This window comes from Betta splendens, chromosome 5 (genome assembly GCF_900634795.4).
Source record: "Betta splendens chromosome 5, fBetSpl5.4, whole genome shotgun sequence".
Taxonomy (NCBI): Eukaryota; Metazoa; Chordata; class Actinopteri; order Anabantiformes; family Osphronemidae; genus Betta; species Betta splendens.
In genome coordinates, this window is record NC_040885.2 from 11,066,348 (window position 1) to 11,081,414 (window position 15,067).

General features: G+C 43.1%; 3 protein-coding genes across 5 annotated transcripts; 2 read left to right on the forward strand and 1 right to left on the reverse strand.

The window, feature by feature from the left end:
- Positions 1–411: 411 nt before the first annotated feature.
- LOC114855829 (piggyBac transposable element-derived protein 3-like) lies at positions 412–2,971 on the forward strand. The gene is made up of 3 exons (XM_029151332.2): positions 412–811; positions 1,039–1,953; positions 2,036–2,971. Exons 2-3 carry the CDS (start codon positions 1,405–1,407, stop codon positions 2,579–2,581), a joined length of 1,095 nt encoding a protein of 364 aa, XP_029007165.1. The 5' UTR covers positions 412–811; positions 1,039–1,404; the 3' UTR covers positions 2,582–2,971.
- Positions 2,972–3,124: 153 nt separating this feature from the next.
- Positions 3,125–10,092, reverse strand: LOC114855809 (NLR family CARD domain-containing protein 3-like). 3 transcript variants are annotated; one of them, XM_055509215.1, is made up of 12 exons: positions 9,848–10,092; positions 9,635–9,680; positions 9,044–9,131; positions 8,669–8,764; positions 8,518–8,584; positions 8,199–8,406; positions 5,799–7,572; positions 5,518–5,691; positions 5,070–5,243; positions 4,716–4,877; positions 4,147–4,193; positions 3,125–4,023 (listed from the first exon to the last, which is right to left on the reverse strand). In XM_055509215.1, exons 2-12 carry the CDS (start codon positions 9,651–9,653, stop codon positions 3,482–3,484), a joined length of 3,351 nt encoding a protein of 1,116 aa, XP_055365190.1. In that variant the 5' UTR covers positions 9,654–9,680; positions 9,848–10,092; the 3' UTR covers positions 3,125–3,481. The 3 variants fall into 3 exon arrangements, with proteins under 3 accessions (XP_055365190.1, XP_055365189.1, XP_055365191.1); XM_055509214.1 differs by having other exon boundaries at positions 9,635–9,684; XM_055509216.1 differs by lacking the exons at positions 8,518–8,584; positions 8,669–8,764; positions 9,044–9,131; positions 9,635–9,680; positions 9,848–10,092 and adding an exon at positions 8,014–8,086 and having other exon boundaries at positions 8,199–8,337.
- Positions 10,093–10,545: 453 nt separating this feature from the next.
- ssu72 (SSU72 homolog, RNA polymerase II CTD phosphatase) lies at positions 10,546–14,883 on the forward strand. Its single transcript, XM_029151349.3, has 5 exons — positions 10,546–10,819; positions 11,545–11,688; positions 13,143–13,282; positions 13,409–13,527; positions 13,742–14,883. The coding sequence occupies exons 1-5, from the start codon at positions 10,740–10,742 to the stop codon at positions 13,841–13,843; spliced, it is 585 nt and encodes a 194-aa protein (XP_029007182.1). The 5' UTR covers positions 10,546–10,739; the 3' UTR covers positions 13,844–14,883.
- The last annotated feature ends 184 nt before the right edge of the window (positions 14,884–15,067 follow it).

Below are 15,067 nucleotides of genomic sequence, written 5' to 3' on the forward strand. Positions count from 1 at the left end.
TTGGCAACTGCTGTGAAATCTGTGTCTGAGGACGTGGAACTACCGCCACCGCAGCGAGTTCTGCTGTAAGCGTCACTCGATAAACGGCCCCATCACCAGCGCAGCTTAAGGCAGACACGTGGCGTAAACGTATGTAGGAACACGTGGATGAGTCGCAGACCTGCTGTAAAGTGGTATGCGCGCATACAATTATATAAGTATTATATATCAAATTAATTAAATCGTGATCCATAACTACAGAAATATGTGAAGCCAATATATTACGATGCAGTGGGTGAGTACACATTCTTCCTGTTTACAAACACAAAACTAAGGAGAATGAAAACAAAACTCCTAAACTAGACAAACACAAAATAATTTTAAGACATCACCTATGTTTTTTGAAAAAAACACTGACACATTGGCTGCTGGGGGTTTGCTGGTGTGGAGGAGGGGGGGCTGCTGACTGAGGGTCGTTCATGCATAGCAAGAGGACTTGGTTGGACATTTCTCACATTGGCACGGAGGGCCTCGCCCAGTTGTATTCAATGGATGTAGATTTGCACATCCATGGACCCATAGAAGCAGCCTGCTCTCAGGTGAGAGGTAGTTCCTCTTGTGCTGAGGTGGATAAATACCTCACTGCACACAGCCTGCTACTTCAGTGCCCTCGGGAACTTAGTAGTGGACGAACCTCCTCTCCAAGGAACCAACATGCAGGAAGGCCTCACTCAGCGAGCACTGGACGCGATCCTGAGCCAAGTCAACCCCTGTGACTCGGATGGAGAAGACATAGACCTTCAGCCGTATTCGGACTCTGAGCTGTCTTCAGGTTAGATTTCATTTCATATTATTTCCTATTTCAATTTAAACAAGAAAGTGGAAAGCACAGAAGAAGAGTGGAGTGGCTGAAATATCTACTCTGCCTTTTTTATTTCGGAAGACATTTCAGACAGTATTCAGATGCAGAGGAGGAGATAGAATTATTATTAGCATCTATGCACGCATTTGTGATATCAACTTCCCATTGCTCACAATGTGACTTTGTCCACACTGCAGATGAGGAGACTAGTCCTCAACCAAAAAGAGCTCGTTTGAGGTCTGACCTGACGGAGGCGGCGGAAGACGGCCCCGTGTGGCGTGAAGAACGGGTGAGGGCGCGTCTCCCTTTCACCCCCATAGAAGCGTACGCCGCAGACGGAGAGCCGACGCCCACGGTCAGGACAAGCGTCCCCAGTCGCCTGGAGAGCTTCCTGAGGTTCATCAGTCTTGACATGCTTCATAGCATTCAAGAATGCACCATTCAACACGCACAGCGAACGGAGCATGACTGGTTGGTGGACATCCCTGAACTAATGGCGTTTATTGCCATTGTCATCTTGCGGGGGGTCATCAAACCTGGGAAACCCACAGATCACTGGCATCATGTCACGGGACCGCTTCCAGGACATCATGCGACACCTGCGCTTTGACGACAGCTCCACCCGCGTGGAGCGAGCCAAGACCGACGAGTTTGCTGCCATCTCCGGTGTGTGGGGGTCCTTTGTCTCCAACTGCATCTCCTCCTACAGCCCCGGTCCACACATCGCCGTTGATGCGCAGCTCCTCCCGACAAAGACTCGCTGCCGTTTCCTGCAGTACGTCGCGTCGAAGCCGGAGAAGTTTGGCATCAAGTTCTGGGTCGCCTGCGACGCGAAGTCCAAGTACATTTGCAACGTCCTCCCGTGTCTTGGCAACGACCCCAGTGGTCCCAGTGGTCCCAGTGGTCCCGGTGGGGAAGACGTGGTGATGCGTCTGATGGAACCGTTCCTGGACAAGGGCAGAAACGTCACCACGGACAGTTGCTTCACGTCACTGTCACTTGCGCAACGACTGCTTCGCCGCAAAACCACCATCCTCGGCGCAGTCGACGAGAATCACCGGGAAATTCCTCAATCCGCTAAACAGACGGACCGCAAAAGACTCACCACTCAGGTGCGTCGCAGGTTCTGTGTTTATGTGTTTCTACTGTGTGTGTGAGCGTGCAATAAAAATAACAACTTGTCTCATTTTTTAGGTGTTTTCAACCACTGGTGCCGCGCTGACGGCGTACGCGTGCACGCGGAGGACGAGCGTGCACGTCCTGAGCAGCATGCACAGCGTGGTTCACACGGAGAACGCCCCCAAACGGAAGCCGAACACGGTCGCCCTGTACAGCAGCACGAGGTGCGGCGCGGATGCGATGGAGCAGATGCTGCGGAACTACAGCGTCCGCGCAGCGACGCGGCGCTGGCCAGTGGCCGTGTTCTACTACATGATCGATATGGCGGCGCTGAATGCGCATGCGCTGTACGAAGCGTGCACCGGGAGGAAGGAGAGACGGGCGGACTTCCTGGCGGAGCTCGCCACGGAGTTGGCGAACCCACATGTGGGCGAGAAGAAGGCACGAAAGGAGCAGAGGCTTCGGCAGCAGCCTCCCACACCTGAACCTGGAAAAAGAGCCATGTGTCAGGTCAAACGATGCAACAGCAATCGTGCCACTGTGCGATGTGTTGGCTGCTACAGATACACGTGTGGCAAATGCAGAAAGGAGACACCATGGCAGTGCCAGGACTGCGAGTGATTGACACGTACTCGCTCACTTTTTTGCAAATATGTCTAAAATTTTTTACTATTTTTATCAATAGATAAATGCTGAGACTTACGGCAAACCGATTTAACATATACTGTATAAGATAGACAGAATTGACTTTACAGATATCTACAGTGTATTTCAGCCTCATCAAAACTGTAATCGAACATATCCATAATTACATGCTGACTAGTCCTATCCAAAACGTGAATTACAGATACCTGGGTCAGTGTCTGAGAAAGTGACTTTTTGTTTTCCATTTTACTCTCAAATCGAACAAACGGGAAAACAGATTTAAAGATCAGATCAGCTCAGCGATTAACTGCTGCTTCAGTTAACAGACAGTTAAACTGCCTTTTGTTGTCATGTTGCCACTACCTCACATTTGGGTGATCAGTGTACGGTTGCTTCTTGTTGCCCTGGGTAACTTTCCTGTTGTCCTCAGAGAAGACAAGGAGATTGTGAGCTGTGTCAGGGTCCACTGGGCCAGGAGAACCAGTGTCCTGGTTTGTTAAGTTTGATCAAAAGGTCACATAAATCTATGGATTTTAATTTTATTTACAAAGATTTAATAAGATAGAAGAAATGTAATATTTCTTTAGTATCACATGACATCAGTAGTTCACAAAAATAATTTAAAGAATTACAGTGTTATAACATAGAAAAAGTAGTTTGATGTTTTTTACTTGGATTAACAGGATTCGAATATCATGGAGTGGAGATGGCACTATGAAACCATGGAATTAACTATTGACAGGTAGAATAAACATCTAAATTATTTGAGAATGAAAATTTGAATGAAAATTTTACTGCTATTATTACTAAAACACAGTTGAAATTTAAAAGAGCTGATTTTGAAAATACTGAGGAACTGAAATAATACTAATAATGTTACTCGAGCTGACACCATGTGAGAGAGGAGCCGTAGTCCCAGACTCTAAAACCTGGGTACAGAGGCTCGGTGAATGTTGTGTAGAAGGTGTGTAGGTGAGTCAGTGACCTTTCAGAAGACACTCTGTAGAAGGAAAGCATGCCTGCCTCCCAGTCCAGATACACTGCTACTCTATGAGAACCCAGTGAAGGGACTGGAATAGCAATGCTTTTGATGTTGTGGTATGCAGCATAGCCATGAGCGGAGCAATGCAAACCCCAGGACATCCTATTGTATCCAATCACACAATCGTTTCCCACACCCTTGCGACCAATGCCCTTGTAGGTTACGCCAAGGCCTGCCCAGTTTCCCTGCCACTCCACCTCCCAGTAACAGCGGCTGGTCAGGCCCTGCCTGAACAGGACTTGGGTCCAGTGGTCAAATCTGTTGGGGTGATCAGGGTACGGCTGCTCGTTGTTGCCCTGGGTAACTTTCCTGTTGTCCCCAGAGAGGACAAGGAGGTTGTGAGCTGTGTCAGGGTCCAGTGTCAGCTCACATGCATCTGACAGAAAATATTAACAATTTATATTTTAATAATATTATTTAAGGAAACTATTAATAATTAATTATAATTTTAAGTTTCTGAAAATCCTGGAATAAAAATAATAACAAGCTCACAGCTTACATTTGGTTAGTCCAGGTTTAAACCAGCATTCTGCATTGTGGTCCACACTGTGGATAAGCACATGAATCATACTGTCAGAACATGCCCTGCTGTAGAATAGGAATTATGATATAAAACATGTTCTTTATACTGTAGCGTATTACATTCACAAAATCAAATGAAAATTTTGCCATATTTTTAGCAAATCAGTCACAGATCAGTGGAATTCTCAGAATTCCTGTGGGGACATGGAATGAAAAAGGTGCAGAAAAAGTCAGATGGTAACTGGTCTGTGTTTACAACATTGCCTGGCTGTAGGTCCATGGTGCAGGAGGTTCATATGCTGTAGCTACAAAGTGCATTTTCTAAACAACCAAACTTTAACTGTGATTACTGCTGGACCGGTGCTTTAAGGACCAAACACTAACCAGAAAACGTGGAAATCACAACTCTCCTGCAACAGTGCATGATTTTTCAGAAAAGTAAAACATCATTTTATGTATTGTTAGAATAGGAGTCAAGTAAAAACGATTATTAGATTATTAGTTTGTTTATATTTTGGTGGCAATTGATGACTGGCGTCATCTTACCTCAGTTTGGTGAATTCCTCCAGAGTTTCCGCTATGAGCTTGGCTCCTGACTCTCCTAGGTGATTGTAGCTCAAATTCAGCTCCTTCAGGTGAGATGAGTTGGACGCTACTGCATTGGTCAAGAAACCACAACCCTTTTCCGTAATACCACAGAACGCCAGCCTGTTGAAACACATTTGTGGATGAGGCTCAAGCAAAAACTAGAAATTAGCTTAGAAATCAGTGTTTTTCTTAGAAAATAGGAAGAGTTAGTGTCCTAACAGTGACATGTGAGTGATTCACTTCATTCTTGACTTTCTTTATGAGATGAAATGAGTATGCTTCACTTGTGTCATGATATGGGAACAGTGCTACCTCAAAACTTTCAGTTTACAGCAGACATTTCTTAATCCTGTGCAGAGCAGCTGCACTCCCGAGTCTCCAATATCGTTGTCACTTATATCCAACTTTCGGAGTTGTGAGTGATTACACCTCAGGACTGACGCCAGTTTTTCACAACACTTATAAGTGAGACTGCAACGGTTCAGCCTGAGGGGACACAATAGAAACAGGACATTTTAGTGATTAGGATGCACCTTCTAGGGACCAAAAATATGCTGAACTGAGATGAATTAAGGAGATTTTCTATCTTTATCACCACAAAACATTTGTTACAATAAGCTAGTGTTAGAAGTTAGAAATAACCTGTGAATATACAGAAATACACACAATTATAAAAGGAAACATATTTAAAAGGTAGTTTTGATAACCATCGGGACATTATTGAAAATACAAACTGCACCGCAGTCTGTAGAACTCTCACGTTAGTGTCTTCAGTCTGCAGTTTGGGCTCAGGAGACCAGTGGATATACACTCAACTCCAGAATCCTGTAAATTGTTGTCACTTAAGTTTAAGTCAAGAAGTTCTGAAGATGCTGAGCTCAGAGTGGTAGATAGTGCCTGGCAACAGTTTGCGGTGAGTTTACAGTCATTCAACCTGATAACACAGACAAATGCAATTTTAAATTTGCTTGAAATTTCTTACATCGGCTACTTTAGACCAAAAACAACAATCTATAAAAAAGATTTGGCGTAGATACTTGCTTTGCACATCTGGATGCTTTGAGGACTGGTAGAAGCATGAGAAGACCTTCTTCATTCCTGCAGTACTTTGTGAGTTCAAATACTTCAAGATGCTTTTGTGAGGTGAGCAACACAAAGGCCAAAGCTGCCCACTGAGCTGGAGAGCACCTTTCCATTGGCGAGTCTCGGTCTGTGTCTATGTAGTTCTGAATCTCCTCCACCAGAGAGTCATCGTTTAACTCACTTAGACAATGAAAGAGATTTATACATCTTTCTGGATGAGGACTCTGGCTTATTTTCTCCTTGATGTACTTGATGGATTCCTTGTGACTGTGTGAGTCACAAGCTTCTAGTTGTAACTTCAGGCCTTTGAGCACAACCAGGCTGGACTCCAGAGAGATTCCAAGTAGGAAACGCAGAAAAAGATCCAGATGGCCATTTTTACTTTGTAAGGCTCTGTCCACTGCAGCTTTTTGCAGCTCAAATACAGACCTGGTTTGCGAGTCTTCCAAAAGCAAGTTTACGCCACTGATGTTGTACATCACATGAACATACAAAGCTGCAAGAAACTCTTGGACAGACAGATGAACAAAGCAGAAGACTTTATGCTGTATACAAGACTCTTCCTTGAAGACTTGAGTGCAGACTCCTGAGAAGATGGATGCCTCTTTCACATCAATGCCGCATTCTATAAGATCCTCTTCATAGAAAATCAGGTTGCCTTTGTCCAGCTGCTGAAAAGCCAACTTCCCAAGTGACAGAATCACTTTGTTATAACTGTGGGTGTCCAGCTTTTGTGCTTCATCGTACTTGACATGCATTTGTGCAGTCTGATGAGCCAGAAAGTGGATGTACATCTGTGTCAAGGTCTTTGGCATTTTTCCTCCTCCAGGTTTGGCAAACATATTTCCCAAGACAATAGAGGAAATCCAGCAAAACACTGGAACATGGCACATGATATAGAGACTTCTGGTTGACTTTACATGAGTGACTACTCTTCGGGCTAAGTTCTCATCTTCAATTTTCTTCTGGAAGTACAGCTCTTTCTGTAGGTCACTGAAGCCTCTTATCTCAGTCACTCGGTCAACATACTTTGAAGGAATGCAGCTGGTGGCACCAGGTCGAGATGTAATCCACAAATACGCTGTTGGTAGCAGGTTACCCTTAATTAGGTTTGTAAGTAGAACATCCACCGAAGCTGGCTGTGCAGCATCACAACAAGTCTCATTCCCTGTAAAATCCAGCAGAAGTCGGCATTCGTCGAGACCATCCAAGACAAACAGAACTTTGTAAGTCTTCAGGTCTTTAACTCCAGAATCTTTCAGGTCTGGATAGAAGTGATACAGGAGCTCCATAAAACTTCCTTTTTCATGTCTAAGCAAATTCAGCTCCCTGAAAGGAAGTGAGAACAGGAGCTGGATGTCTTGATTGGCCTTTTCCTCTGACCAGTCCAGCATGAACTTCTGTACGAGTACAGTTTTACCAATACCTGCTATGCCCTTGGTGAGCACCATTCGGATTGGGTGGCCTTGTTGGGGTAAAGGCTTGAAAATGTTCTCACATTTGATTGCTGTTTCTGCAGACTTTGGTCGGTTGACGCGTTTCTCAATTTGTCTCACTTCATGTTGCTCATTGATCTCTTTAATGTCTCCATCAAGAATATAGAGCTCTGTATATACCTTGTTGAAACTTGTGGTATTTCCTTGATTTGCTGTCCCTTCAGGCATGAACTTAAACTTCAGTTTCATGCAAGATCTAAGCTTCCGCTGGTAGACAGTAAGATCTCCATAACATCCTAAAAAGAAATTTGTAGTTAGCCGTAACTTCTTTAAAATATAGGTTTATAAATATGTATAACATACACATCTTAAATTACATTATTATCTGTATTCATTGTAATGATAAATTATTATTCATCACTGACTGATCTTTTTCTCTCTGCTGGGTTTCTTTTCCCTAAACATGTTTTTCCCTTTTCGATGCAAGTTTTACAATGAATCATCTGCAGCTTCAAAAAGGACCAGCGCAAAGGTATTCATGTGCATCCAAGATCAGCAAAAGACTCAATAGAACAGTTTCAGTGTCGTAATTCATCATTAAATGTGATTTTAATTTCACTAAAAAAACAATATTTCTAAAGAAATAAAGGTCAAGGTCTGTGTTTGTTGGGTATTTGATTGAAACAGTGAATGTATTAATCTGTGTAGAAATATATCTGCATCAGTACCATACTTACAATGGACAGAATGAGTTGTTTTCAATTTTTATATTTGCTACTGGGTGCTAATCCAATCAGAGCTTGTGCAGACCTGTGGTTTTTAAAGGCGAGAGTCACCATCCGTTTTATTCTGGGCCATTTGTAGTGTTTGTAAATGAGCAAAATGAACAACACACAAATTAGGAGAACGCTTAGTGTCTTACGTTGTTCGAGGATGAAAACACAATTACTCAGTTTCATCTTCTTCAGGACATGGAGAGCGATCTGCAAAAACGCTTCTTTGGCTGCAGCTTCCGAAGGATCCAGTTTATCATGGTCTTTGTCATCCTCAATCACTCCACCACCTCTGAGAATCTTCTGACAATCTGTCATATTTGACTTCACAAAGTCCAGAACTTTGGCTTCAAACTCCTGGAAAAAAAGCATTAACTTCTTCCAAACACATGAAAACAATGATGAATAGAGCTGTGTTGTGTTAGAGTTAGGGACACAAAAGTTGCGGTTTAGATGTTTAGTGCTTACCTTTAGGTCAAGGCTCTGATTCAATACAGATTGACCACTGAAAACATCCACACTTGAAGGTTTGTTTCTAAAATACAGTTGCATTCAAGTATTAGCTAATGACTTTACAGTCTGTTCCCGTTGTGCCATATGGCTTGTATGTCTGTCTCACCCCTCTTCTCCTTTGAATTCCTCAGGGACGCCCATGGACATGTTGCTTTTCATGGAAAATCCACAGGAACACAGAGACACTGCTCCTGCTTTTACACTGAAAATAAAATCTCTTGTTTTTCATGGTACTGCATTTGTTAAATGACACAAAACACTACATTTGGTGGAACTATCATTTATATCTAAACTGAAACACAGCCTACTAAGAAAGGATGTGTTTTAGAGCCAATCACCAATGTTTTCAAATGCAGTTATCTGGAAAACAACCTGAATGGATCAATTGAACTTGACTTAATTCAAGGTTTTGTTGAGCTGCTCAGTTCAGATTGTTTTTAGCAATGTGGCTCTACACCGGGAGACACCAGCTCAGTCTCACCCCTCTTCTCTTTTGAATTCCTCGGGGACGCCCATGGACATGTTGCTTTTCATGGAAAGCCCGCAGGGACATGCAGACATTGCTCCTGCTGTAAAACACAGTAAAACACGTCACAGGCCATTTGTAGCGTTCTTCCAACCACAACCAGTGTCCACTGTTTGTAACCTCTGTGATGTTTGACACATCAGTTGATCTGAAAGCGCTGCTGGTGTCAAACCCAGGCCTGAACCACACCATTTCTAAAAGGTTGTGGCTTTGTTGTTTCAGGTCTGGAAGCTGGAAGCCTTCATCTCCCACTTTTTTGAGGTAGTATTCTATTAAATACTAAGAAGTACTATGAATTTACTATTTACAATTGAGTCCAATTGCCTTCTTATACATTCCATTAGTGAGTATTTCTAAACATACATTGTAAATTCTATCAGTTCTTAAAATTTTCACTTTACTGTATGTTTCCTTAGGGCATTCGCCCTAATATAATAATCAGAGAGCGCAACACTGTTATTATTAATATCACACGAATGTTGTGGATTTACTTAGTTGTTCTCTTGTTCGCTGCTCTTAATGTGTGATTGCTTAGAAAAGACTCACTCGTCTGCGCCCGGTGCATCCTCAGGCTGGACACGCGGATCCTTAGCTTCCTTAGCACACAGTAGAGGGAGAAAAGCACAGACACGAATTATTAACGCGTTGATGGATCACTTGACGTGATTCAGCGACTCGTTACTGTAAAGAGACATTATGCTGCGGTGATCTTTAACTGGTAAAAGGCATCGTGTACTTAACATGACAAACGGATTTTACCAGTTTCCCAGATTCTACGACGACGACGCCTTTGTGAATGCGTTGTGTGTCCGTGTGACGCAGTTAAAGTTGACTAAAGTTTCATTTTCACATCAGGTTCGCTTCTCCCTCAGCTCACTGCGGTGAGTTTGCGTGGTTAATTAAGACGTCTCTATCGTTTGCGTGCAGCATTCATTCGGTGTTTACGGTAAATACGGAGATCGCTGAGAGGAGCCGTAAAACCTATTACACTGTAGAATAGAAATAATGAGAGCTACTGTATATGTGCTTACTGCACACTACAACATTTATAGCCCAAATTTACTGTATAAGTTTGGAAATATCCACTAATCAAATGTATTGTTTTTCAAATACATTTTTTAAATACAGTTTTTAATTTTTCAAAATTAAACAGTTTGATTTTAATCGGTTTTCTCGTTTATTCGTTTTGGGAGTAAAACGGAAAAGGGAAAATTAATAGTTGTCTCGTTTTCTTTTAATTTAGTGGAGAAATCAAAGTGTTAAGATGTAAAATGTACATGGATCGATTATCATATGTCTTCTTTTATAAGAAAATACAGGACAGTCGCTAGTTTTTTTAGAGCACTTTTCACGAAATCACGTGTTCGTTGCCTGGTTACGTCACTAGATTTTTGCCACTTCACGTCGGAAACCCCGCCCAAAATGACATCACCCCATAAACCGTAGTCGACTCACGGCTCTCCGCCATTTTGACTTCCTGCTTGAGGAGAAGACGACCACCAGCACAGCATAGCATTCGCCAGCGAAACTCTTTTGTTATTTAGCGTAACGTCGGGGTCTCGTGCCGTTCGTTCCTGTCACGGGGATCAGAATAGCTGCCTGTCTCACTCTGTGACAGCGTGTATCGCTTAGTTTCAGCCGGGGAGTCGCAATGCCGAGCCACCCGCTGCGTGTAGCGGTTGTGTGCTCGAGCAACCAGAACCGCAGTATGGAAGCGCACAATATCCTCAGGTAAAGACGAGCCGCCGGGCGGAGAGCGGACCCAGAGCCCCGACAGAACCGAATCAGGGCGCTACCAGGCCGTTTCCGAGCCGCTTGCCAGCTGGGCCATCAGGGCGGCACGTAGTTGGGCCTCGACGCCTTTTAACAGTGGATTCGCTTTTTTTGGCCGGCCACACCGGGGCTTTTAACGCTGCTCTGGCGCTGGGGTTGGGGTTGAAGGTTCCACATGGGTTTTTGTTATAATCAGATTCATGGCCTTCAAAATACCGGCCCAAGTTCGTGGCTAGTTTTTTTTTGTGTGCTCCCCCCCTCCACATGTTGACAGGAGCGCCCCCTGTAGGAAGCAAACCGGAAGGGAGCAACTGCAGTTGTGTCACACTGGGATTGTTCTCGGCCTGTGCCCTAAATTCACAGGTTTAGCTTTCAGATTGTGGGTTTTTCCAGTTCAGTCAGCTTGGTTTCATTTTTCGTGCGGGTGGAGAGGAGATTAAAAGCCAAGCGTCCCTGTCAATGAATATTGTGGTTCTACATGTGAATTTTCTGCATTAAAGAAAACCAGTCTGACATAAGTTATGGGAGATAGACAGTGAGAGAGAGAAGTATACAGCTGTCTTTGGGCCGGAAGGAATGGTGTCATAGTTTGGACAGAGTTGTATTGTCTTCTGATGGTTGTTGTCTTTTATCTAATGCATATTAGTGATTGTAATATGCTCTTATTCTTTTCCTCTCTGCAGCAAACGTGGATTTGACGTGCGCTCTTTCGGGACAGGGTCTCACGTCAAGCTGCCCGGTCCGGCTCCGGATAAGCCAAATGTTTATGACTTCAAAACAACATATGAACAGATGTACAACGACTTGGTCCGCAAGGACAAGGAACTGTATCCCCTCCTCACTCCTTCTTTCCTCACACACATACACATACAGTCTAGGTGCCAGAGAAGTAAACATGACCCTGTTACATGTATCTTGTGTACATGTATGTACCTTGGAACCGTGGATGGCGATGCGGCAGGTTGGAGAGCGGTTGAGGGTTAAGAGGTTTAAAAAGTGTAACAGAAGCACAATATGCTTTATTATATAATGTGTAGATGCAGGAGATGAAGAAGCACCTTGCAGTACAGCAACCATGCAACAGTAAGTGCAATTTGATTAAAAGCAAAACATGTTCTTGCTGAGGCCATTAGATTAAAATTTAGTCTCTTAGAATGTTGAAGTTTGAATGTTTGTTCATAGTGAAGGTTTTATTGCTTTTGTCACTGGTTTTTGTACTTGGAATAACACAAGGATAACCTTTTTAATTTGCTTTAATTACCTCTTGTAGTTAACTGCAATTAATATGAAATGAAAGAGTCCTTGAACCAAGTAAGATCATGATAAAGTAGAAAATGGTAAACTTACTCAAACAAAATTCAATCCATAAATCCTAGGTATAACATTATTCCAGTAACAAAATACTGCTTAAAGTACTTTTATCAGAGGTGGTTTATTTACAAGTGTATATATGTATATTTCCTATAATGCCTTGAGGTAAGTTGTTTCCAATCACCTGTGAAATCACAGCTGTGTGTGTTGCACCCAGCTGAGGTCTCGAAGAGCTTAAAAGTCTAATTTGACAGTATTCTAACTGTTCATACAGACAAACCTGTTGGCAATGAGTACTGCATTATAGTACTTTTAGACTGTGAGCAGATGCATGTTAAACCTGTAGTTAAATTGCACAGGAGTGAGAACGTGCTCCCTGCAATTAGTTTAATTAAAGTGCTAGTTGTAACTTGAGTGTGTGTCAAACACTATACTTTTATTGGGGTTGAAAAAGGTATTTTAGGTGCCAATTATACTTCGTATGCAGGCATTGCTTCATTAGACACTGTTACTGAGGACCTAGTTTCTGAAGGTTAATGTATATGGAGGCTGAAGTCCAGCCCGTCGGATGACCTGCTGTATTTTACTGCTTTAATGTTAATGGCGCTAATAGCCACACTCTTGACTGCATTGACAACGTGGGTTCTGGGTTTCGCTAAACCAGACCTGACGTCATTCTCTGCTGGCTGGATTATTCGCCTAACAAGCGGCATTTCTGTGAGTCACCACCAGAGGGTGCTGACGTTCAAAGTGACGCTGATTCCCTGCGGCGCTCAGGTGTTTTTTCCTGCTGAGTCACGGGTAATTCCTCAGAATAGTGTTATTGAGACAAGTAGAACTCTCAACCCCATTCCCAAATGCTTCCACACGGTTTCTGTCTCTTTCTTCATATCCTGACAGTGCAGTGATTGTTCTTGATTACTCTAGTGTATTTCTGCTGTTGCTGTGCTCCTTGACCTCTTCCACCCAGATACACACAGAACGGCATCTTGCACATGCTGGACCGCAACAAGCGGATCAAATCGAAGCCAGAGCGCTTTCAAAACTGCAAGGACAATTTCGACTTGGTCATCACCTGTGAGGAGCGAGTCTATGATCAAGTGCTGGAGGGTGAGGCCGCTCGTAATGTTATCGCTGAAGCCTTATAATTGGTCACTTGAAGCCACCCGCAGGGACATTTCTTTAATATTATCCTAAATATTAATGTGTCACCTTCGTCGCTGTTTTTCTTCCCAGATTTAAACTCGAGAGAGCAGGAGACGCTGCAGCCTGTGCATGTCATCAATGTAGACATTCAAGACAACCACGAGGAAGCCACGCTGGGTGCCTTCCTCATCTGTGAGCTGTGTCAATGTGTGAGTTCTACTTTCTAATGCGCTGGGAATATTTATGCCTATAATGGCTTTGCTCTGCACTTCTTCTGTAGTCTTGTATGTTGACTACAGGGTGTATAATTACAAATGATATGCAAAGACAGTTGTTGGTCTCAATGAAATTGCTGCTAATACTCTGAAAAGGTGCCATAGACGTGGAGTGATGTTTAATGTGCACCCCCCTCTGCCCCTGTAGATCCAGCACACTGACGACATGGAGAATGAAATCGATGAGCTCCTACAAGAGTTTGAGGACAAAAGCAACAGGCCTTTTCTCCACACTGTCTGTTTTTACTGATGCACAACAGAGATTTGCAATAAACACATACCCAGATCAAGCAATCAAACAATAGTATACAGACACAACACACATGCTACACTCCTCAGTCATCAGCTACACAGTACGTGCTCATTGTGCCTACACAGCCTGACACATACAGTCTTGGGCCAAGACCTGACTAATGGCTGCTGTTGGACGTGTGGGTGATGATGCAGAGGACAGACTTGCTGCTCTTGCTCTGCCTTTATTACTTTGGATCAAGGTCAGGCCAAGGTTCCTCCTCCATCCCATCCCAGTCCAGTAAAAATCACCCGACCATGTCTCCTCAGGGAGAGCCATAACACCACCCCCTGCGTTCAGACTGCTTTACAAGTCCCTCAGAGCTCAATTAATTACAGCATATTTGTGCTGTGTTTTTTTTTTTTTGTTTTTCTTTTAAGACGATGAATTGTACTTAATTTGAGGATATGAGATTTTTATTCCTGACCCGGGACCGTGTACATGTGCATCTTAGGGTCAGATGATGAGGAGAATTATTAATTTGAGTGCGTGTTTCTGTGCGACCATGTGTTCTAGGTTAGTTAGGATTAAGTTAAATGGGGCGGGTTAATAATGCATAACCAAACTCAGGCCTCTCTGAGGCTTTTCCTCCAATGTGTTTCCAATATATAGTGTTGATTCATATTTAAACTTGGATATGCTGTCTTTCAGGGCATAGTATTTTGTTTTTCTTTTGTAAATGTTAAAGAATTGAAGCGTCGTAATTATTTGCAAACTGCGAGCTTAGCTCAGAGTGCCTGATTTTTCTGTATGTACATATGAATCCACTATAAAAAAAAAAGAGAAACCTCTAAAAAAAACATGTCATGTCTTTTTATTTACTGGTTTGTAGTGGTTTCATTTACTTGAATGACCCTGCTCATGTTTTAATTAGATGTTAAACTATGCAGGGCAATGCATTGAATTGAACCTTGTGCTTTATTTTGACAGTAACCCTTTTTTTTTATCCACTATGTCGCTCACTCAGAGAAACTGCTAATAAAGCTGGATGACTCTTAGACATTGTATTTAAATACATTTGGGTAAAATGTCCGAATTCCACTTAGAGGTTAGATATTCAGTCGGTTTTGAATCCGGCGCCCGGAGCTGCCAGACGTAAAGCTACGGTCACTGACCATTAAACATCGTCCCATTGAAAATACTTCAGGTACTGCAACATTTGTCTGTCAGGGACATCAGAGT